This window comes from Nycticebus coucang, chromosome 4 (assembly GCF_027406575.1).
Source record: "Nycticebus coucang isolate mNycCou1 chromosome 4, mNycCou1.pri, whole genome shotgun sequence".
Classification (NCBI taxonomy): Eukaryota; Metazoa; Chordata; class Mammalia; order Primates; family Lorisidae; genus Nycticebus; species Nycticebus coucang.
Window position 1 is genome coordinate 112,401,954 of NC_069783.1, and position 24,239 is coordinate 112,426,192.

At 41.6% G+C, this 24,239-nt stretch overlaps 1 protein-coding gene and 1 non-coding gene across 9 annotated transcripts in view; one reads left to right on the forward strand and one right to left on the reverse strand.

The window, feature by feature from the left end:
* The window catches only part of SBNO1 (strawberry notch homolog 1), an 85,893-nt gene that overhangs the window by 52,478 nt on the left and 9,176 nt on the right, over nt 1-24,239 (forward strand). For all 8 annotated transcript variants that reach the window (XM_053587899.1, XM_053587901.1, XM_053587900.1 and 5 more), the window contains exons 21-29: nt 2,530-2,665; nt 5,802-5,914; nt 6,019-6,090; nt 7,593-7,692; nt 12,210-12,284; nt 13,639-13,785; nt 13,869-13,963; nt 14,052-14,144; nt 22,845-22,982. In XM_053587899.1, coding sequence (XP_053443874.1) covers nt 2,530-2,665; nt 5,802-5,914; nt 6,019-6,090; nt 7,593-7,692; nt 12,210-12,284; nt 13,639-13,785; nt 13,869-13,963; nt 14,052-14,144; nt 22,845-22,982 — 969 coding nt within the window. The remainder of the gene's footprint in view (nt 1-2,529; nt 2,666-5,801; nt 5,915-6,018; nt 6,091-7,592; nt 7,693-12,209; nt 12,285-13,638; nt 13,786-13,868; nt 13,964-14,051; nt 14,145-22,844; nt 22,983-24,239) is intronic.
* On the reverse strand, nt 3,147-3,252 carry LOC128585133 (U6 spliceosomal RNA). Its single transcript, XR_008379878.1, has one exon. It is a non-coding gene; the product is annotated as a U6 spliceosomal RNA (small nuclear RNA).

The following is a 24,239-nucleotide window of genomic DNA, read 5'->3' on the forward strand; positions in this document are numbered from 1 at the left end:
TTATTATTTTTTTTATGTTTTTGGAGACAGAGTCTCACTTTGTTGCCCTGGGGTTGAGTGCTTTGGCATCATCATAGCTGACAGCAACCTCAAACTCTTTGGCTCAAGCAATCCTCTTGCCTCAGCCTCCTGTGTAGTTGGGACTATAGGAGCTCGCCACAATGCCTGGCTAATTTTTCTATTTGTAGGAAAGATTGGTCTTGTTCTTATTCAGGCTGGTCTCAAACTCTGAGCTCAGGCAATCTGTCCATGTCGGCCTCTCATTACACACGTGAGCCACTATACCCAGCTCTCATTTTTTTACATACAAGAGCTTGTTCTGTCATCCAGGCTGTGTGGAATATAGTGATGTGATCATAGCTCACTATAACCTTGAACTGTAACCTTTTGGCTCAAGTGATCCTCCTGTTTTAGCCTCCTGAGTAGCTGGTAGTATATAGGTATGCACCAACACACCCAGTTTTAAACTTTAAAAAAAAAAAAATTTGCAGAGACATGGTCTCTGTTACTCCAGCTGGTGTTCTAACTCTTGGGCTCAAGCAATCTTCCCACCTCACGCTCCTCCTACCTTTTTTTCTTTTAATGTAAATCATGTATGTCTAATGCTATTTTTCTGTTCCTTTTCCTTTGTTTTTGAAGACAGATACTAAAACTGAAATAATTGCACATATGACTGTTTTACATCTTTTCATTATTTTATCGTAAGTTGAATGTAGTTGAATATAATGCATGTTCTATATTACATATTGAATTAGCCATGGCTCTTGATAGCTTTTGGTGACTTCTGTAATCTTTTTTTTTTTTTTTTTTTTTTTTTTTGAGACAGAGTCTCAAGCTGTGGCCCTGGGTAGAGTGCTATGGCATCATAGCTCACAGCAACCTCCAACTCAGGCTCAAGCGATCCTCTTGCCTCAGTTTTTCTATTTTTAGTGGAGACAGGGGTCTTACTTTTGCTCAGGCTGATCTTAAACTCGTGAGCTCAGTCTACCCGCCTTGGCCTCCAAAGTGATAGGATTACAGGCGTGAGCCACCACTCCCGGCCTGAAATCTTTAATAAGAACATAAAAATAGTCTGGTCATCTTAGTGTCATGACATCTCAAGTCACTCTAGTCATTTTAATTTTGAGACTAGAATGATATTTAAGAGCATCTGGATTTGCTGTTTCTTTTATTTCTATAATATATTAAGATGATTTACTAAAAATGACTTGGAGGTAGAACTGTGTCTGACCACTATATTGAGTTGGGTTGCCTCCAGATGCTGTTTCTATAGACACTTTAATGCAAAATCTATGTTTCTCACACCTATTTTTTTCTCATCTAGTTGGAATAACTATAAGCATTTGTTGATGAGATTGATAAAAATATATGTACACTTATCAACCTTTCCAGAATAGCACCTCTTGAAATCCATTGCTTAATATAAAAGAAGGAAGAATGAAATTTTACCTTTAACCCCTTTTTAAAAATATTTCAATAAATTTATCTGCCTTTGTAACTGGAAAAAGATGATAGCATTATCAAATTTGTCTTTTAAAAATATGTGTGCAGTGACACATGCTTGTAGTTCCAATTGTTTAGGAGGCTGAGGGAGGAGGATCACCTGAGCCTAGTTCAAGGCCACACAGGCATTATAAAGAGCCTTTGGAGACAACCAAAATCTCTACAGTGGTCAGATATGGTGAGATACATTTTAAAGATTGCAGGTAGGTTTTTGTGGTTTTTGTTTATGAGACAGAGTCTCACTCTTTTACCGAGGCTAGAATGTGATGGTATCAGCCTAGCTCACTGCAACCCCAAACTCCTGGGCTCAAGCTATCCTTCTGCCTTAGACTCCTAAGTAGCTGGAACTACAGGGACCTGCCACAGCATCCAGATAATTTTTCTATTTTTGGTACGGGTGGTGTCTCACTCTTGTTCAGGTTGATCTCAAACTCCAGAGCTCAAGTGATCCTACTGCTTTAGCCTCCTAGAGTGTCAGGATTACAGCCACGAGCTACTGTGCCCAGCCTAGTTTTAGCTCTGAATCAATAGAAAACCCAAAATTACATCAGCTCAAACATTATAGGTGTTTTTCTCATGTACACACTTGGGTAGATAGAGCCAGGGCTGTTAATGGCCCCTTGAAGACCAGTCCTTTTCTGTGTTGAGTTATTTACGTGTGTCTCCACTTTCACGTTACCTCTGTTTCAACATAGCTCTTCCAGATCCAGTTATTTCCTCTATATTTTAGCTAGCAAAGAGGAGAAAAGTGGAAGGAAAGAGTACGTCTACTACTTCTATTTTCTAGATAGTATACATAACAGCCATACCCTTCTAGCTGGAGCATGCCCACACTTAGGTATAAGGGAGACTGGGAAGTAAAATCTTCATTCTGGGCAGCCCTGTACCTGGTTAAAATTGGAGGTCAGAGGAAGGAGGAATAGCTATTAGTGTACCACCAACAGTTCATTGAACGACTTGAATTAAGTTACTGCCTCACTTATTCTTGTGCAGAGGTGATGATTTTTCCCTTTACATTTGATATAGAATATTGCTATCATCTCAGAAGCTGCCAGCTCTGGTATTTCATTACAAGCAGATCGGAGAGCTAAAAATCAAAGGCGAAGAGTTCATATGACTTTGGAATTACCCTGGAGTGCTGATAGAGCAATTCAACAATTTGGTAAGTTCCTATATTAGGTTTCACTTAATGGATAGCTGGGAATCACTGGGGAAATGTGTGCATATCAAACCCTGTTTTAATGTCAGCTTGTCACTCCAAATCTTTTGCATTTAAGGTGTGTTACATATATCTTTTTGTTGTTGTTGTTGTTGAGACAGGGTCCCACCCTATGCCCCTGAGCAGAGTGCAGTGGGCGTGGTAGCTCACCACAACCTCAGACTCGGGCTGCGGGCACCCCGCTGCCTCAGCCTCTGGAAGCCGCTGGGATTACAGGCGCTCGCCGCGGTGCCCAGCTGGGTTTTTCCATTGTTTTCGAGTCAGGGTCTCACTGTCGCTCAGGCCAGTCTCGAACTCCTGAGCTCAAGCGATTCTCCCTCCTCAGCCTCCCACAGTGCTGGGATTACAGGCGTGAGCCACCGCGCCCGGCTTGTTACATATATCTTATACTAGTGCGTTACGAATTCATTTTTATTTTATTTTTTAAAATATGGAATGCTCACAAGTTTGTGTGTCATCCTTGCACAGGGGCCATGTTAATCTTCTCTGTATCATTCCAGTTTTAATGTATGTGCTGCTGAAGCAAGCACTTCATTTTATTTTTTTAATATAATTTATTTATTTATTTTTTGAGACAGTTTCACTTTTTCACCCCCAGTAGAGTGCTGTGGCATCATAGTTTACAGCAACATCAAATTCCTGGGCTCAAGCAATCCTCTTGCCTCCAGATGTCCCGAGAAGCTGGGACTACAGTCGCTTCTCCACAATGCCCAGCTAATTTTTTAGAGACGAGGTCTCGCCCTTGCTCAGACTAGTCTCGAACTCCTGAGCTCAAGCCATTCACCCGCCTTGACCTCCCAGAGTTTTTACCTATTTTATTTTACCTATTTTGAAACGGTTTCTGGCATTATATCCAAGAACAGGGCTCGAAATAAGAAGTGCTTTTCTTATAGACTTTTTCAACACTGAGTGGCCTCACATAACCAGTCCCTTCCCTTCCATCTGTCTTTATTTCTCTGTGACCCAGTGATTTGAAAAATTGTGGGAGAATCCATAGTGACTTCATAGCAGCAATGTTATGGTTAAGCACAATTGGGGTAGCAAGGTAGCAATAGTAATAGTTCTGTCATTTGACAGGTGTTTTTGTTTGTTTTCTGAGACAGAGTCTTACTCTGTCGCCTTGGTTAGAGTGCCATAGTGCCATAGTGTCATAGATCACAGCAACCTTGAATTCTTTTTTTTTTTTTTTTTTTTTTATTTAAGAGACAGAGTCTTACTTTATCACCCTCGGTAAAGTGCCATGGTGTCATAGCTCAAAGCAGCCTCCAACTCCTGGGCTTAGGCGCTTCTCTTGCCTCAGCCTCCCAAGAAGCTGGGACTACAGGTGCCTGTCACAATGCCCAGCTATTTTTTGTTGCAATTTGGCAGGGGCCGGGTCAAACCCACCACCCTCGGTGTATGGGGCCGGCGCCCTACCCACTGAGCCACAGGTGTCGCCCTCAACCTTAAATTCTTGTGCTCAGGTGATCTTCTTGCTCCAGCCTCCTAAATATCTTGGACTGCAAGCACCCTACATAATGTCCAGCTAATTTTTTCTATTTTTCTTAGAAATGGGGTCTTGGCCTCCCCAACTGCTAGGATTACAGGTATGAGCCTCTGAGACCAGCCTTGTCATTTGACACTTTTATGGCAGGTTCTTTCCTTTCTTTCTTTCTTTTTTTTTTTTTAAGACAGTCTCCAAGCTGTCACCCTGGGTTGAGGGCTGTGGCATCACAGCTCACAGCAACCTCAAACTCTTGGGCTTAAGCAATTATCTTACCTCAACCTCCCAAGTAGCTGGGACTACAGGCGCCCGCCACATCGCCCCGATACCCCGCTATTTTTTTGTTGCAGTTGTTATTGTTTAGCTGGCCTGGTCCAGGTTTGAACCTGCCACCCTCAGTACATGTTGCTGGTGCCATAACCACTGTGATACGGGCGCGGAGCCCCCTTTCTTGTTTTTCCTTTCTTCTTTTTTTTTTGGTTTTTGGCCAGGGCTAGGTTTGAACCCGCCACCTCCAGCATGTGGGACCGGCGCCCTACTCCTTGAGCCACAGGCACACCCTTTTTTTTTTTTTTTTTTTTTGAGACAGAGTCTCACGATGTCACCCTGGGTAGATTGCCTTGGTGTCACACCAACCACAACGCCTGGCTATTTTTTGGTTATCATCGTTTGGCAGGCCTGGGCTGGGTTTGTACCTGCCAGTTCTGGTGTATGTGGCTGGCACCCTAGCCGCTGAGCTACAGGTGCAAGTCGTTCTCTGCTTTCTTAAGCAAGAGTATTGCTGTGATCGTGGATGTCATTCATGTAAGTGTTTATGATTTTGTACTTTTCTTTCTAATAAACGCACCGTGGAATACTAGATTTTTTTACTTTTGTGGGGAGTTATGATAAATGTTATCTTTAATATTTTCTTTTGTTAGACCAGGTGTGGTAGATGCCTGTAATCCCAGCACTCTGGGTGGCCAAGGCGGGTGGATTGCTTGAGCTCAGGAGTTCAAGACCAGCCTGAGCAAGAGCGAGACTCTGTTTCTAAAAATAGCTGGGCATTGGCTCGGCGCCTGTGGCTCAAGTGACTAAGACAGCAGCCACATATGCCTGAGCTGGCGGGTTCAAATCTAGCCCGGGCCCGCCAAACAACAATGACGGCTGCAACCAAAAAATAGCCGGGTGTTGTGGCGGGCGCCTATAGTCTCAGCTACTTGGGAGGCTGAGGCAGAAGAATCGCTTGAGCCCAGGAGTTCGAGGTTGCTCTGAGTTGTGATGCCATGGCACGGCACTACCCAGGGCGACCACTTGAGGCTCTGTCTCAAAAAAATAAAAATAAAAATAGCTGGGCATTGTGGCTGGTGCCTGTAGTCCCAGCTACTTGGGAGGCTGAGGCAAAAGGATTGCTTCAGCCCAATAGTCTGAGGTTGCTGTGAGCTATAATGCCAGGGCACTTAACCGAGGGTGACCAACTGAGATTCTATTTCAAAAAAATTTTTTTTTCTTTTGTTAAAGGGTTTCTGAACCATTTAGTGGTAAGTTTTAGGAATAGATCTCAGAATATTCTATCAATAGTGAACACAGTGATCTTTTATAAAAATGTCATTACAGGACGAACTCACAGATCAAACCAAGTTACTGCTCCCGAGTATGTCTTTTTGATATCTGAATTGGCAGGAGAACAGAGATTTGCATCTATTGTTGCTAAAAGACTTGAGAGTTTGGTAAGTTTTTGAGTTTTTTGAATGAGTGTAAGATATGATATGTGTTATTTGTTTTCTGGTCTAAAGTTAACTATGCCTTGATTGGAAATTTTATGTTTTGGTAGGGGGCACTTACACATGGTGACAGAAGAGCAACAGAATCTAGAGATCTGAGCAGATTTAACTTTGACAATAAGGTATGTTTCAGCTTTTCGTTTCACTACACTGAAAACTAGTGTAGTGTATGGTGTTTATAGCAAAAAGACAAGGAAAGTGATTACTGTTTAAAAGTGAAAACTTCCTGCCCTTATGTTTTTGCTTTAAATTCATGGCTTCCTGTAAGACAGAATTTCACATGTCAGTTAGATCTTTGGTGATTAACTCTGCATTATTTTTATTTTTTATTCTTCTTACTATTTTTATTTAACTTTATTATGGGAAATAGGAATATAATAATCACTTGGGAAATAGTTGTGAATTCCTCAAAATAAATGAGTTTATTTATTTATTTTTTAAGACGGAGTCTTACTCTGTTGCTCTTGGTAGAGTACTGTGGTGTCACAGCTCACAGCAACCTCCAACTCTTGGGCTTAAGGGATTCTCTTGCCTCAGCCCCTAAGTAGCTAGGACTACAGATACCCACCACAACACCCAGCCATTTTTTTGTTAGAGTTGTCATTGTTGTTTAGCTGGCCCAGTCCCGGTTCGAACCCACCAGCCTCAGTGTATGTGGCTGGTACCATAACCACTGTGCTATAGGCGCCGAGCCATAAATGAATTTATTTATTGAATGTCTGCTGTGTGCAATGGGAGGAATTAGGTAGTATTTTATATATATATTTTTTTCTTTTTTTAAAGATACCTGAGAACTATTGCCATGTGACTCCACTTATGATTTATCCTGGCCAGGTGCAGTGTAATCCCAGCAGTTTGGGAGGTCCAGGTGGGTGGACTGCTTAAGCTCAGACGTTTGAGACCAGCCTGAGCAAGAGGGAGACCCCATTTCTAAAATTACCTATTCATTGTGGTGGGCACCTGTAGTCCTAGCTATAGCAAAAGTGAGATTCTTGTCTAAAAAGAAAACAAACAAACTTTTGTTTGTTTAAAGGGTCAACCTCAAACTCTTGGGCTTAAGCAATCCTCCCATGCCTTAGCTGCCTGTGTAGCTGGGAGTATGCACCACCATACCAAGCTAATTGTTAAAACATATTAGAGAAAGAGTATTGCTGTGTTTCCCAGGCTGGTCACAAAACTATTGGCCTCAAGTAATTCTTCCATGAGATTACAGGTGTGAGCCACCATGCCAGGGTTTTTTTTGTTGTCAGGGGAGGGCTGGTGGGGTCTTATTACATTGCCCAGGCTTGTCTCAAACTCCTAGGGTCAGTCACTCCTCCCACCTGAGCCTCCCAATTTGTTGAGACTTCAGATACAGGCTGTTTTTTAATCTTTGGTACAATTGAGACAGACTGCCCATCACAGTGAACGGTATTCTTTTTGATTCAGCTGTGCAAGTTTCAAATTCCTTGGTTAATCAGTGTTGCTGAGAGGACTTCATTTGTTTCTCTCTGCATGGATTTTATGTTGTTAATTGTTGTGTATCTCAAAATTTTTGTAATTTCCCATGTAGCATATACAAGTCAATAAGATGAAGAATATCCAAATGCTAAAACTAGTTAAAAGTTTTTGGTTTTTATTGCAGTATGGAAGAAATGCTTTAGAAATTGTCATGAAATCTATTGTAAACTTGGATTCTCCTATGGTATCACCACCTCCAGACTATCCTGGAGAATTCTTTAAAGGTAACTTTTAAAAATAATCTTAACAATGCACAAGGATATACTCAATCTGTTATGACATTTCCTGTTTTAATTTTTATTTTTCTTCAAATATGAATTGTATAAAATTTAGAAAATAGAGATTATATGGGCGGCACCTGTGGCTCAGTGAGTAGGGCGCCGACCCCATATGCCGAGGGTGGCGGGTTCAAACCCAGCCCCGGCCAAACTGCAACAACAAAAAAATAGCCAGCGTTGTGGCGGGCGCCTGTAGTCCCAGCTACTCGGGAGGCTGAGGCAAGAGAATCGCGTAAGCCCAAGAGTTAGAGGTTGCTATGAGCCGTGTGATGCCACGGCACTCTACCCGAGGGCAGTACAGTGAGACTCTGTCTCTACAAAAAAAAAGAAAGAAAATAGAGATTATAGAACATGTAAATTTACTTACTAAATTAAACATATTACAACAAATTTTTTTTCAAATAAAAATGCTTTTGGTTTTGACATGGTAAAAAAAGATATTGTCAATACTAGTCTAATTTTCTTTTTGAGACTTCCATTCTGTCACCCTGGGTAGAGTACCATGGTGTCATAGTTCACAGCAACCTCAAACTCCTGAGTTCAAATAATATTCCTGCCTCAACCTCCCAAGTAGCTTGGACTGCAGGCACCCATCACCATACCCACCTAGTTTTTCCTTTTTTTGTTGAAAAAGATGGGGTCTCGCTCTTACTCAGGCTGGTCTCTAGCTCCTGAGCTCAGGCAATCCATCTGTCTTGATTTCCCAGAGTGCTAGGTTTGTAAGTATGAGCCCACCATGCACATCCTTGAAATTTTTTTTTTTTCTTTTGTAGAGACAGAGTCTCACTGTACCGCCCTCGGTAGAGACATTCTTGAAATTTTTAAGAGACATAGTCTCATCCTGCCACCCAGGCTAGTGTGTGGTGGTGTAATCGTAGCTTAGGGTGGAACTCTTGAGTTTTAGCAGTCCTTCTGCCTCAGCCTCCTTAGTAGCTAGCACCTTACAAGTACATACTATCGTACCTGGCTAATTTTTTTTATCCATTGTAGTCAATTCTCTCTGTATTGTCCATGCTGGTGTTAAACGTCTGGCCTCAAGCGATATTCTTATCTCAGCCTAACAGAGCAAAGTGGTTTTAGTAGATTTAATAAAATTGCTTTCAGAAATAGATTTTAACTTTTTAAAAAATTATTTTAGAGACAGAGTCTCACTTCATCACCCTTGGTAGATTGCTGTGGCATCACAGCTCACAGCAACCTCCAAATCCTGGGCTTAGGCGATTCTCTTGCCTCAACCTCCCAAGTAGCTGGGACTACAGGTGCCCGCCACAACACCCGGCTATTTTTTTTATTGCAGTTTGGTCAGGGCTGGGTTTGAACCCACCACTCTCGGTATATGGGGCTGGCACTGTACCCACTGACCCACAGGTACTGCCCTAGATTTTAACTTTTTTTTTTTTTTTTTTTGCAGTTTTGGCTCGGGCCAGGCTTGAACCTGCCACTCCCGATATATGGGGCTGGCACCCTACTTTAGCCACAGGCACCGCTCAAGATTTTAAACTTTAATAGTTAAATAATTGGGTGTATTTTGAGGATGTAGATGAAGCAAATTTTGCCATAAGTTAATAATTGTTAAAACTGGATGGCTACACATGGCTCATAGAATAATCTTTTTTCTTTTCCATGCGTGGAAATTTCCATGATTAAAATAATAGGTCTCACCATACAGATTTTTAAACCCATATTGTGAATCTGGGTAGATTTTGGCCTACCTCATAAATGTAAATAGAAGAGATTTTAATAATTTGGGAAACTGGAAGTATTTCACAAAATAAGTTGGTGAAAGTTTTTTTTTATAATAAAGCTTTTTTTCTTTTTCTTTCTTTTTTTTTTTTTTCGAGATAGTCTCACTAGGTTGCCCTCAGTGGAGTGCTGTGGCATCACACCTCACAGCAAACTCAAACTTGGGCTCAAGCAATCCTCTTGCCTTAGCCTCCCAAGTAGCAGGGATTATAGGGACCTACCACAATGCCCATCTTTTTTTTTTTTTTTTTTGAGACAGTCTCAAGCTGTCTACCTGGGTAGAGTCCGTGACAACACAGCTCACAGCAATCTTCAACTCTTGGACTTAAGCAATTCTCTTGCCTCAGCCTCCCAGATAGCTAGGACTACAGGCACCCCCCACAACACCTGGCTATTTTTTGTAGTTTTCAGTGCTGTTTGGCAGGCCTGGGCTGGTTTTACACCCACCAGATCCAATATATGTGGCTGGCGCCCTAGCCACTGAGCTACAGGTGCTGAGCCACTAGATATTTTTTTGTAGTTGTAGTCGTTATTGTTGTTTAGCAGGCCCAGGCCGGGCTTGAACCCACCAGCCCCAGTATATATGGCTAGCTCCATAACCACTGAGCTATAGGCGCTGATCCCTCTTTCCCTTTCCTGTCCTGCTCAGGCTAGGGGACTGTCACATCATAGCTCACAGCAATCTCAAACTCTAGGCCTCCATGATCCTCCTGTCTTAGCCTTTCAAGTAGCTAGTTCTGTAGGCGCCAGCCACAGTGCCTGGCTATTACTAGTAGAGACAGGATCTTCCTCTTTCTCAGGCTGGTCTCAATTTCCTGAGCTGAGGCAATTCACATGCCTTAGTCTCCCAGAGTTCTAGGATTACAGTTGTGAAGCATTACCCCCAGCCTTATTTCCAATTTTCAAAAATTAAACATTATTTATTGTAAGTAATGAAAATAATCTAGGGCTCGGCACCCGTAGCTCAGTAAGTAGGGTGCTAGCCATATACACCGAGGCTGGAGGGTTTGAGCCCGGCCTGGGCCACCTAAAAAACAATGACAACTGCAGCCAAAAAACAGTTGGGCATTGTGGTGGATGCCTATAGTCCCAGCTGCTTGGGAGGCTGAGGCAAGAGAATCGCTTAAGTCCAAGAGTTTGAGGTTGCTGTGAGCTGTGACACCGTGGGACTCTACCAAGGGCGAGGGTGCCATAGTGAGACTCTGTCTCAAAAACAAAAAGAAAGAAAGAAAAATTTGTGGGGCCGCGCCCATAACTTAGTGGGTAGGGCGCTGGCCACATACACTGAGGCTGTCAGGTTCAAACCCAGCAGGGCCAGCTAAAAAACAACAGTGACAGCTGCAACAAAAAAATAGCCGGGCATTGTGTCGGGCACTTGTAGTCCCAGCTCCTTGGGAGGCTGAGGCAAGAGAATTGCTTGTGCTCAAGAGTTTGAGGTTGCTGTGAGCTGTGACCCCAGGGCTATAGCTTGAGACTGTCTCAAAAAGAAAACCAAATCCAAAAAAAAAAAAAAATCTAGAAATATTTATATAATAAAGATAGTTAATAATCCCCTAACACCCCCTTTCATTTTCACCTGAGGTCACATACATTGACAGTGTGAACAGAAGCAGCCCTCTACGTCTTTCTATGTTTTCTTTTTTATGTGGTATGATTTTGCTTGGAATGTACTTTTCTCAGTTAATAGTACATCACAAGTAAATGTTAATACTGATAGATTCAACTTTTATAAGAGAATGGATGAATATCCATAATGTATATAGCCACTGAAAATTGATAAAAGGAAAGACAACCTGGTAGAAAAAAGAACTAAGAATAAAAATGATTTTTAGAAGAGAAGATTTAAATGATTGCTTGTTATGGAAATAGAGATTAAAACAATCTTGTAAGTAAGTAGCCATAAAACTAACTCATGCATCTAACCAACAGTTCCATAATATTCAACACTATGGTTTTATAACTAATTAATCATTCACTATTAATGTTGAAATGGTTTCTGATTTTTTGTGAGCAACTAAACTTACACAGTTTTCCTTATATAAAGATGACTTTTTTCTCCCTATATTCTTTTTATCTCTCTCTTTTTATTTTTTTTTAGAGATAGAGTCTCACTTTGTTGCCCTCCGTAGAGTGTCTTGGCATCACAGTTCACAGCAACCTCCAGCTCTTGGGCTTAGGCGATTCTCTTGCCTCAGCCTACCAAGTAGCTGGGACTACAGGCGCCTGCCACAACGCCTGGCTATTTTTTCGTTGCAGTTTGGCCAGGGCTGGGTTCGAACTCGCCACCCTCGGTATCTAGGGCCAGCGCTCTTCTCACTGAGCCACAGGTGCCGCCAGCTATAGGATAGCTTTCAAAAGATTTTCTGGGTCATAATTGACCTTATTCTCTTATTTCTGTAACTCTGGATTGGAGCCTGCACACCAATATATTATTATAGTACCTGGTATTCTGTTACAGGCGTAAAATTATTTAGATTCCTGTGGAACTGTGGAAAATAAATAGGCTGTGTCTTTTTTTTTTTCTTTTGCAGTTTTTGGCCGGGGCTGGGTTTGAACCCCCACCTCCGGCACATGGGACCAGCACCCTACTCCTTTGAGCCACAGGTGCCGCCCTAGGCTGTGTCTTAATAACTAGAAAGTGATCTAGTTTTTAATGAGTTGGGTAACAGCTCCTTGACTCATTTGGATTATAAGATTTATGTAAGTTTATTTTCTTATAGATGTTCGACAAGGACTGATAGGAGTTGGCCTGATAAATGTTGAAGATCGCTCAGGAATTCTTACTCTCGATAAAGGTAGTAGTATTAACTTTGTGCGTGCATATAACGGTTTTTTAGTTTTTTTTTTTACTTTTTTTTTTTTTTTGAGACAGAGTCTCACTATGTCTCCCTGGATAGAGTGCTATGGCATCACAGCTCACAGCAATCTCAAACTCTTTTTTTTTACTCTTTTTTTTTTTTTTTTTTTTTTAATTTGGCCGGGGCTGGGTTTGAACCCACCACCTCCGGCATATGGGACCGGTGCCCTTACCCGCTGAGCCACAGGCGCCGCCCATTTTTTTTTTTTTTTTTTTTTTTTATTTGGCCGGGGCTGGGTTTGAACCCGCCACCTCCGGCATATGGGACCGGCGCCCTACTCCTTGAGCCACAGAGGCCGCCCCGGTTTTTTAGTTTTTTTTTTGTTTTGAGACTGTCTCACTATGTCGCCCTTGATAGAGTGCTGCGGTGTTCATAGCTCACAGCAACCTCAAAATCTTGGGCTTTAGAGATTCTCTGCGTCCTCCCAAGTAGCTGGGACTACAGGAGCCCACCACAACACCCCCGCTATTTTTTTGTTGCGGTTTTCATTATTGTTTAGCTAGCCCAGGCCCGTTTCAAACTCACCCAACTCTGGTATATGTGGCTGGCACCCTAGCCAGTAACCTATATGCGCCGAGCCAACTGTTCTGTTTTCTATTTATTTTTAATTTTTTTTATTTTTTGAGACAGAGTCTTACTTGGTCACTCTGGGTAGAGTCCCATGGTGTCATTGCTGACAGCAACCTCAAACTCTTGGGCTCAAGTGATCCTCTTGCCTCAGCCTCCCAAGTAGCTGGGGCTACAGGCGCCTGCCACAACACCCGGCTATTTTCAGAGATAGAGAGTCTCACTCTTGCTCAGGCTGGTCTCTAACTGAGCTTAAGCAATCCACCCGCTTTTGCCTCCTAAAGTGCTGGGATTACAAGCGTGAGCTAAGAAGTCAAACTTTTAACAACTATGAAAACCAGGGGTGGAGCTCCAACATTAATGGTTTGCCAAAGCTCCTGGGCCTTCTGACCACGCAATCACAGTTGGAGTTCTCTGGATTAGAGAGTACTTGCAATTTCACAGGTTAAGATTTAATGCTGGAGAACTAACTTTTTCAAGTCCTAGATTGTATTCATGCTTTTTTAAGTGAAGATGCAGACATTCAGTTCAGCAACATCTTTTGTGCACAAATTGTACTTGTTTGCATTGCTAGAGGTACAAATGTGCAAATGGTAGCTCTGTTGCAAGGACAGTGTGAGAGTTGCAAAGAAATACTGTAGAAAATGGTGTTTGAACTAGGCCTTGATGAATAACAATTACCATTTGAATGCGTGAAATGATCCATGTAATTTTGTCATTGCAGATTATAACAACATAGGAAAGTTCTTAAATAGAATTTTAGGCATGGAAGTACATCAGCAGAATGCATTGTTTCAGTATTTTGCGGATACACTTACTGCAGTTGTTCAAAATGCCAAAAAAAATGGAAGATATGATATGGGAATCTTAGGTAAGTAGGGATATTTTAAAAATATATGTATTCCCGGTAAAGATGTTCCTTTTACATTTACCTGTTGCTTTTTCTTGTTCAAGATCTTGGTTCTGGAGATGAAAAGGTGAGGAAAAGTGATGTTAAGAAGTTTCTGACCCCAGGGTATTCGACCTCTGGCCATGTAGAATTATATACGGTAAGTTTGTAGAAACATGCACATGTTAGCATGTAGTCCTCCTGTGAAGCATCTACAGAAATGATTTTAAATGTTTTATATTTTACAGATTAGCGTGGAGAGGGGAATGTCATGGGAGGAAGCTACCAAGATTTGGGCTGAGTTGACAGGACCAGACGATGGCTTTTACTTGTCGTTACAAGTATGACTTTTCCTTTAAATGTTAACTATTCAGATAGATAATATTTCATTGACTACATTATATTAATAATTGTCTCTTTACTTGGTGCCATTTTTCCAATTATGTTTAGTTTTTTCTGTTTAAGTTACTATAATTGTGAATTTATCCATTCATATATGTTTTACTTAATGTATTTTGAGGGATGTTATTAGATATAAGTTTAAAAGTTACACTTTTTTCTTTCTTTTTTTTTTTTTTAAAGAGAGAGAGTCTCAAGCTGTTGCCCTGGGTAGAGTGCTATGGCATTGTAGTTCACAGCAACTTCAAACTCTTGGGTTCAGGTGATTTTCTATTTTTAGTTGAGATGGGGGTCTCAATTTTGCTCTGGCTAGTCTCAGACTCCTGAGGTCGAGCAATCCACCTTGGCCTCCCAAAATGCTAGGATTTCAGGTGTGAGCCATCATGCCCGGTCCAAAAGTTACATTTTTTTATGGTCGGGTGCAGTGGCTCACGCCTGTAATCTTAGCAGTCTGGGAGACCAAGATTGGTGGATTGCTTGAGCTCTCGAATTCAAAACCAGCCTCAGCAAGAGCGAAACCCCTTCTCTAATACTAGCCGGGCACTGTGGCCAGTGACTGTTGTAATAGCTGCTTGAGAGGCTGAAGCCAGAGAATTCACTTGAGCCCAAGAGTTTGAGGTTGCTGTGAGCTATGACACCATATTACTCTATAGAGGTTGACACAGTGAGACTCTGTCTCAAAATAAAATAAAAAACCTGGGGTGGCGCCTGTGGCTCACAGGAGTAGGGCACCGGCCCCATATACCAGAGGTGGTGGGTTCAGACCTAGCCCCGGCCAAAAAAATAAAAAAAAAACGTTTTATATGTTTCTCTCATTTTATAAAACAGTTACTATTTCTGCATTCTCAAAGTATGTATTAATTATATCGTATAATATATGGTGTGTATATATATTATACACACACTATACTTTTTGTTTTAACCTTTATTTTAGTCTTAGTTCTGTGGGTAGTTGTATTTAATGCTCACCATTAACTTCCTAGTCCATAGGTTAATCAGTCTCTATTTTGTTTAATGCTTAATTCTGTAGTATATAACTTAGGAAATGTTATGGGAACATTGCTCCCTGAGTTCTTTTATGCTGATAAGGTTGTGTCCTCTGTACTTGTTAGTTTTACTAAGTGTGAAATCTCTGATTTATATTTTCTTTTTTTATCCTTTTTTCTAGTTTTCTTTCTTTGAGACAGGGTCTTTCTCTGTCATCCAGGGTAGAGTGCTATGGTGTCGTAGATCACAGCAACCTCAAATTCTTGGACTTGAGCAGTCCTCTTGCCTCAGCCTCCTGAGTAACTGGGACTGCATGTATGCACCATAATACCCAGCTAGGTTTTTGGTTTTTAGTAGAGGCTTGCTCAGTCTGGTCTGGAATTCCAGAGCTCCAGCAATCCAGGCATGAGCCACTGTACCCAGTCTCCTTGCATATCTTAAATATGCTATTTCTTCTTCTAGGCAAGGGGTTGCTGTGGGAAAGTTAGATGATACTCTAATTTTCTCTCACTTTTTTTTTTTTTTTTTGAGACATAGTCTCAAGAGTGTTGTGGCGTCACAGCTCACAGCAATCTCAAACTCTTGGGCTCAAGTGATTCTCTTACCTCAGCCTCCTGAGTAGCTGGTACCACAGGTGCCTACCACAACGCCTGGCTATTTTTCGAGACAAGGTTTCAACTTGCTCAGGCTGGTCTTCAATGTATGAGCTCAGGCAATCTACCCACCTTGACCTCCCAGAATGCTAGGATTGCAGGCGTGAGCCACCTCGCTGGGCCAATTCTCTTACTTTCAATAAGTTGTTTAAATCTTTATTTTGGAACAGTTTCTGAATTATTTATGTACATATTTATATGTTTTAATTTCCAGTGGTTTCAGATTATAATTTGAAAACATTTTTAGCTTGTTGGTTTTTTGGATTTTTTTGTTTTTGTTTTTTTTTTTTTTTTTGAGACAGAGTCTCACTGTTACCACCCTGAGTAAAGTGCCGTGGTATCCTTGTTGTTCACAACAACCTTACATCCTAAGCTCAAGTGATGCTCTTGCTTCAGCCTCCTAGAATGCTAGGATTACAGGTGGCATCCACCATGCCCAGCCTTGAAAATATTTTTAGTGTTTTATTTCCTTAGGTTTCTCCTTTAGTAGGATTCCTGCTATTTATATTTTAGATATTCTTTGCTTATCTTTTGTTTATTTTCCTCTTGAATTCTTATCTTTTTTTTTTTTTAATTTATTTCTTTTTCTTTTTCCTTTTTTTTTTTAGAGACAGAATCTTACTTTGTCACCCTCAGTAGAATGCTGTGGCATCACAGCTCACAGCAACCTCCAGCTCTTGGGCTTAGGTGATTCTCTTGCTTCAGCCTCCCGAGTAGCTGGAACTGCAGGCGCCCACCACAATGCCCGACTATTTTCTTTGTTGCAGTTTGGCCAGGCTGGATTCGAACCTGCTGCCCTCAGTATATGGGCCCAGAGCTCTACTCACTGAGCCACAGATGCTGCCCTTATTTATATATTTTTTAATTTCAGATTAATGTAAAGGTGCAAACAGGTAGGTTACAATGTATGCATTTGTGAGGCGGAGTCCCTCTTTTAGTGGCTTTATTGAAATAAAATTCATACATAGTTTATCCATTTACTTATGTATACAATTCATTGGTTTTTGGTAGGTAGTAAGTACTTTTTTTTGTTTGTTTCTTGGACACACAGTTTCATTATGTCGCCCTCTATAGAGTGCTGTGTCAGTCACAGGTCACAACAACCTCAAACTCTTCGGTTCAAGCAAGCACTTCCCTTGCCTCAGCCTCCCTAGTAGCCGGGACTACAGGCACCCACCTGTAGTTTTTTGTTTTTTGTTTGTTAGGTTATCAGGCTTGGGTCGAGTTTGAACCCTCCAGCCCCAGTGCATGTGGGTGGCACCCCAATCGCTGAGCTGTGGGTGCCGAGCCTACATTTTTAGTTTTAAAAAATTTGGGTAGGGGCAGCACCTATGGCTCACAGGAGTAGTGCACCAGCCCCATATGCCAGAGATGGCATATGGAGACGACCCAACTCCGGCCAAAAACTGCAAAAAAAACCAAACTTTTTTTTTTGAGATATAGAGTCTTGCTCTGTCACCCAGGCTAGAGTCAGTGAACTTCTGGCCTCAAACTTTCTTCCTCCCTCTTCTGGCCTCAAACTTCCCTCCTACCTCAGCCTCCCAAAGCTCTGGCATTACAGGCATGAGCTACTGCTCCCAGCCCATTTTAACCATTTTTTAAGTATGGAGTTTACTGGCGTTATAGTCACAGTGTTATAGATCCATGTTTACTACCTATTTTCTTTTTTTTTTTTGAGACAGAGTCTCACTCAGTCACCCTGGGGTTGGGTGCCATGGCATCATAGCTTACAGCACCTCAAACTTTTGAGCTCAAGTGGTTCTTTTGCCTCAGCCTCCCAAGCATTGGGACTACAGGTGTCTGCCACAGTGCCCAGCTATTTTTAGAGATGGGGTCTCGCTCTTATTCAGGCTGGTCTTAAATACCTGAGCTCAAGCAATCCGCCTACCTCAGCCTTTCAGAGTGCTAGGATTACAAGCGTGAGCCACCATACCTGGCCCTTTTGCTACCTATTTTTAAAACATTTTTATCACCCCTAAAAGGAACTGCAAGGGTTAACTTGCACAGTATCCCTCTGTCCAACCTCTGCTAACCTCTAGTCTCCTTTTGTCTCTCAATTTGTCTATCCTTATATCTCATTTAGGTGGAATCATCTATATTTGTCCTTTAAATCTAGCTTATTTCACTTAGCATAATATATTCTGGGTTCATCCATGTTGTAACATATAGCAGGACATCATTTATTTTTAAAACGGCTGAATAGGATCGGGCATGGTGACTCATGCCTGTAATCCTAGCACTCTGGGAGGCCGTACGGGTGAATTGCTTGAGCTCACAAGTTTGAGACCAGCCTGAGCAAAAACAAGACTCCCATCTCTACTAAAAATAAAAAAGCTGAGGCCAGAGAATCACTTGAGCCCAAGAGTTTGAGGTTACTGTGAGCTATGCCACAGCACTCTCCCCAGGGTGACAGCTTGAGACATTGTCTCACAAAAAGTAAAATGGGGCAGCATCTGTGGCTCAGTGAGTAGGGTGGCAGGTTCAAACCTGGCTCCAGCCAAACTGCAACCAAAAAAATAGCCAGGCATTGTGGCAGGCACCTGTGGTCCCAGCTACTCAGGAGGCTGAGGCAGGAGAAACGCCTAAGCCCAAGAGCTGGAGGTTGCTGTGAGCTATGATGCAACGGTACTCAAGGCAACAAAGCGAGACTGTCTCTAAATAAAAATAAAATAAAATAAATTAAAAATAAAAAGCTGAGGGCGGCGCCTGTGGCTCAGTGAGTAGGGCACTGGCCCCATGTGCCAAGGGTGGCGGATTCAAACCCAGCCCTGGCCAAACTGCAAACAAAAAAAAAAAAAATAGCCAGGCGTTGTGGCGGGCACTTGTGGTCCCAGCTGCTCGAGAGGCTGAGGCAGGAGAATCGCGTAAGCCCAAGAGTTAGAGGTTGCTGTGAGCCGTGTGACGTCATGGCACTCTACCCGAGGGCGGTACAGTGAGACTGTGTCTCTACAAAAAAAAATAAATAAATAAAAAATAAAAAGCTGAATAAATATTGTATTGGTTGTATATATTACATTTGGTTTTATATTTGCAGTTATTTATGATGTGACTGACAATAAATGACCTGTTTTTTTTTTTTGTTTTTTTTTTTTTTTTTTTTTTGAGACAGTGTCACTATGTCACCCTTGGTAGAGTGCCGTGGCATGACATCTCACAGCAACCTCAAACCCTGGGGCTTAAGCAATTCTCTTGCCTCAGCTTCCCAAGTAGCTGGGACTACAGGTGCCCACCACAATACAATGCCTGGCAATTTTTTGTTGCAGTTGTCATTGTTGTTTACCTGCCCTGGGCTGGGTTTGAACCCGCCACCCTCAGTGTATGTGGCTGGCACCGTAACCACTGTGCTATGTGCCCCAAGCCTGGTGTTACTGTTTTTAATTTAAAATTATTGCTAGAATTCCACCATTGGTAGCTTGTGATGAAAGTCCTGATCCCCAGCTTCCCCTGAATGAAAGGCTATAGCAACACTAGTCCTTCCTTTCATGCATAGCAGTAGGTGGCTAGACATAAGGAGCAATGACCCTAGAGGTGTTGTTTCAGGGTTGTGTGGCTATTTACCTAATGCCCAGCAGACTTGCTTTTGTTCTTCTTTATTTCCTTTCCTTCTTCTTTTTTTAGCCTCTTCCTAGAAGAACAACAAACATGGTTTTATCTATGTTTGTGATCTGTTACTATTAGGAAATCAATGTCAGAATCACTTTAATGTCCATCGTGTTAATGATTTTTTAAAAATATTTTTAAATTTTAACATGACACTATCAAGACTGATCACACTGTTAACATGTCTTATAGGCTGTCCTCTAAGATTAAGTTTGGGTGTTTCCCACCAACTAATTAAAAAATTTTATATACAAAGGCCAAAAATGGTGGGTCATGGCCTGTAATCCCAACACTCTGGAAGGCCAAGGTGGGTGGATTACCTAAGCATACCACTTTGAGACCAGCCTGAACAAGATCTAGACTCCATCTCTCAAAATAGCCAAGTGTTGTGGTAGGGGCCTATAGTCCCAGCGACTTGGGAGGCTGAGGCAAGGGGATCACTTGAGCCCAAGAATTTGAGGTTGTTGTCAGCTATGATGCCCTGGCACTCTATTGAGGGTGACAAAGTGAGACTCTAACTCAAAAAACAAAAGTGTGTGTTTGTGTGTGTGTATATATGTATATGTATATGTGTGTGTGTGTATATAATTTATGCTTTAACCATTGTGTTACAACTTTTTTTTTTTTTAAACAGAGTCTCAGTATGTCACCATACTGACAAGCTCAAACTCTTGGGCTCATCGATTCCCTTGCCTTAGCCTCCCAAGTAGTTGTAGTTGCACTACAGGTGCGCCTCACAAAGCCCGGCTTCTCCCCCACCCCCCTTTTGTTTAGCAGGCCTGGGCCGGGTTGGAACCCACCAGCCCTGTAAATTTGGCTGGCATCCTAGCCATTGAGCTATGGGCACCAAGCCCATTGTGTTACAACTTTGCAGTAATTATATAAATAATGTTTCAAATCATTGGAACAAAAGACAAAGGACCTTCAGTATCCATGAAGAGGAACATGAAATACTGTCTTTTTTTATCATTATTAGTATTAATATAAAAATTTAATAGCTCAGCAAACAATGATTTATTGTGTAGAGGACGTGGGAAAATGTCTTTACTTTTTTTTTCCTTAAGTTTTGCTCTAGAGATTATTGCTTAGAAGACTTTCATCCCTCCTTCAAGAAGAAACAAATTTTACAGTTTTATTTTTTATTGAGTTAAATAGAGCTTTTTTTTTTTTTTTTTTTTTTTTTTTGTAGAGACAGAGTTTCACTTTATCGCCCTTGGTACAGTGCCGTGGTGTCACACAGCTCACAGTAACCTCCAACTCCTGGGCTTAGGTGATTCTCCTGCCTCAGCCACCCAAGTAGCTGGGACTACAGGCACCTGCCACAATTCCCGGCTATTTTTTTGTTGCAGTTTGGCCGGGGCCAGGTTTGAACGCGCCACCTTTGGTATATGGGGCTGGCGCCCTGCTCACTGAGCCACAGGTGCTGCCCTAAATAGAGCTTTTTTTTTTTTTTTTTTTGTAGAGACAGAGTCTCACTTTATCACCCTTGGTAGAGTGCCATGGCATCACACAGCTCACAGCAACCTCCAACTACTGGGCTTAAGCGATTCTCCTGCCTCAGCCTCCCGAGCAGCTGGGACTACAGGCGCCCGCCACAACGCCCAGCTATTTTTTGGTTTGCAGTTCAGCCGGGGCCGGGTTTGAACCCGCCACCCTCAGTATATGGGGCCGGCGCCCCACCTACTGAGCCACAGGCGCCGCCCTAAATAGAGCTTTTTATAACCCTTTCCTCTTGGAGTCTCTCTCATGAATCCAACTTTGAAAAGTTAAAAATATATACATGCATTCCAGCATTTCTCTAATGCTTGCTTTTCTTCCATATTTACATAATTTTTTATGCATAATTGGCTCAACATTTTGGCTTTCTGCTGTTGTGGCTTTGTTTTGTGTTTACCAAACTCTGTTGTGTGGTCTCTCTTTCCACCTTTAAAATACCTGTGATGCAGGGAAGGCAGCCACTGGTGGAACAGTCATGTGCAGAGAGAAGAGACATTTAAGACATCTTGGGGGAACTTGAAAGAGAACAGCATTTTTGCAACATTTTATTGTGAAAATTTTAAAACTTAAAGCTGCGATGAAAGAATTTTTCTGTGAAGACTCTCTCATGTCCACTCTGTAGATTCTACTACTAATATTTTTTTTATTTCAATAAGTTTGAGTGTTCAAGTGGTTTTTCGTTATATGGATGAATTGTGTAATAGTAAAGTCTGGGCTTTTAGTGTAACTGTCATCTCACCACCCTAGCTTACTTTTTTTTTAGCTTTTAATTAATTTAATAGGCCTAGGCCAGGTTTGAACCTATGACCCCTGCTACATGGGGTCCTTCTGAGTCTATAATGTCCATTTTATTTCTCTGTGTGCCCCTTTGTATCCATTGCTTTGCTCTTACTTATAAGTGCGAACATGCAGTATTTGGATTTGTGTTCCTGAGTTCTACTTTGCTTAGAATAATAGCCTCCCAGGTTGTGGCAAAAAAAAATTATTTTGTTCCCTTTTTATGGCTGAATGGTATTCCCAAGGGGGTGTGTTTGTGTGGTGGGGGTGTCTGTATATAAAACTTCTGCCCGGTCATCTATTAACATTTTATTACCTTTATTCTTGTTTATCTGAAGCTGCTTGGCTGTGAATCCAGGTACAGGGAACAGCAGAAGCAAAATTGTCTGTACTCAGCATTTCTGCATTGAAGCTTATCCCAAAATAGTTTTCTTTTTTTTGTGGTTTTTGGCCAGGGCTGGGTTTGAACCCGCCACCTCCGGCATATGGGACCGGCACCCTATTCCTTGAGCCACAGGCGCCGCCCCAAAATAGTTTTCTAAAGAAAAAAACTCTTGCCCTTGGGTGGCGCCTGTGGCTCAGTGAGTAAAGTGCCAGCCCCACATACCAAGGGTGGTGGGTTCGAACCCTGCTTCAGCCAAACTGCAACAAAAAAACAGCCAGGTGTTGTGGTCGGCGCCTGTAGTCTCAGCTACACAGGAGGTCGAGGCAAGAGATTGGCCTGAGCCCAAGAGCTGGAGATTGCTGTGAACTGTGACACCATGGAGGGGAGGGTGGGGCGCGACTTGCCCCTTATCCTATGTTTTTTGCCATAATTAAGGTTCAGTAACTACCTTTTGGGTGTAGCCTTCTTAAAATCTTTTTTTTTTGCAGTTTTTGTCCAGGGCTGGGTTTGAACCCGCCACCTCTGACATATGTGGCTGGTGCCCTACCCTTTAGAGCCACAGGCATTGCTCAGCCTTGTTAAAGTCTTTTAAACAGGCACTTGTGGTCCTTCATTGCAGTTTCACATTCATGTACTTACTTGGTGTAATATTCTTTAAAATGAAAATAATGTTTGCTGATACGATACAAAAACTTAGAGTGTGTGGCATCAAATCTTTATATTTTCTCCTTTTTTTTTAATAGATAAGGAACAACAAGAAAACTGCCATCTTAGTTAAAGAAGTCAACCCTAAAAAGAAACTTTTCTTAGTTTATCGACCAAATACTGGGAAACAGCTCAAATTAGAGATTTATGCTGATCTAAAAAAGAAATATAAGAAGGTATTTTCTCTTTTGTATGTTATATGTGTATATTTATTTTATAACATGTTGAAACTAGGATAGTTGTTATCTGAATATTAAGATAAATTTATATTGTCAATTTTTCTTATTTGGTTACTGTTCAAAGGAAAATATCAAGTTTTGTTACACTAATATCCCAATCTTTTAATGTTATCAATGATTAAGAAACTTATAAGATGATTAGTTTAAGAAAGCTTATGTTTACTGGAAGCCTCAGTGCTAACCACAAAAAAATTGTAATTTTTTTATTAATGAGATGTGTGAGACTAAAGTTCCTTTATACCACCTCTTGGTTTTATTGTGAGCATGCCTCTTATGTTTATATTTTGTAGTGATTTCTAGAAAACATTAAATGACTTATGTTTTTGCCAACATTATCATTAGTAATTTTACCCTATATTACTTTTCCTTGCTATTCTCATTTGAAAACAATTATAATTAAGTAGTTATTTGAAGAATTCATTATACATGGTGACCATAAAGTTCGTGTGCAACCCAACTGATTCATTTTGCACACGAACTTTATGTACACCCTGCATAGGAGGAACCATCACAGGAGAACTTTTAGAATGGCATTCGAATTCGTCTAGTATCAAGGGCTAGGTTTTCTGCATAGAGATGATTTTAAAGTGGCTGCCTCTGGAATTACACACCAGATTAGGCAACCAGTTTATTTAAAACAGTACTATGGCCAGACACAATGGCTTATGTGTATAATCCTAGCACTTTAGAAGGCTGAGGTGGGTGAATTAACTGTGCTCTAGTTCAGGACCAGCCTGAGCAAGAGCAAGACCCTCTCTGTACTAAACATAAAAAAACAAGCTGGGCATTGTAGCAGGCTCCTGTAGTTCTAGCTACGTTGGAGGCGGTGATTAGAGGACCACCTGAGCCAGAGATTTGAGAGTGCTGTGACCTGGCTTGGTGCCCGTAGGTCATTAGTTAGGGTGCTGGCACATACACCAGGACTGGGGGCGTCAAACCTGGCCCAGGCCTGCTAAAAAACAATGACAACAACAACCAAAAAAAAATAGCCATGCATTGTGGCAGGCACCTGTAGTCCCAGCTACTTGGGAGGCTGAGGCAAGAGAATCACTTAAGCCCAAGAGTTTGAGGTTGCTGTGAGGTGTGACAACACCGCACTCTACTGAGGGCAAAATAGTGAGACTGTCTCAAAACAAACAAACAAAAAAAACCCCAGCAAATAAAACAATAAAATTCCAATGAAATTTTTGTCTT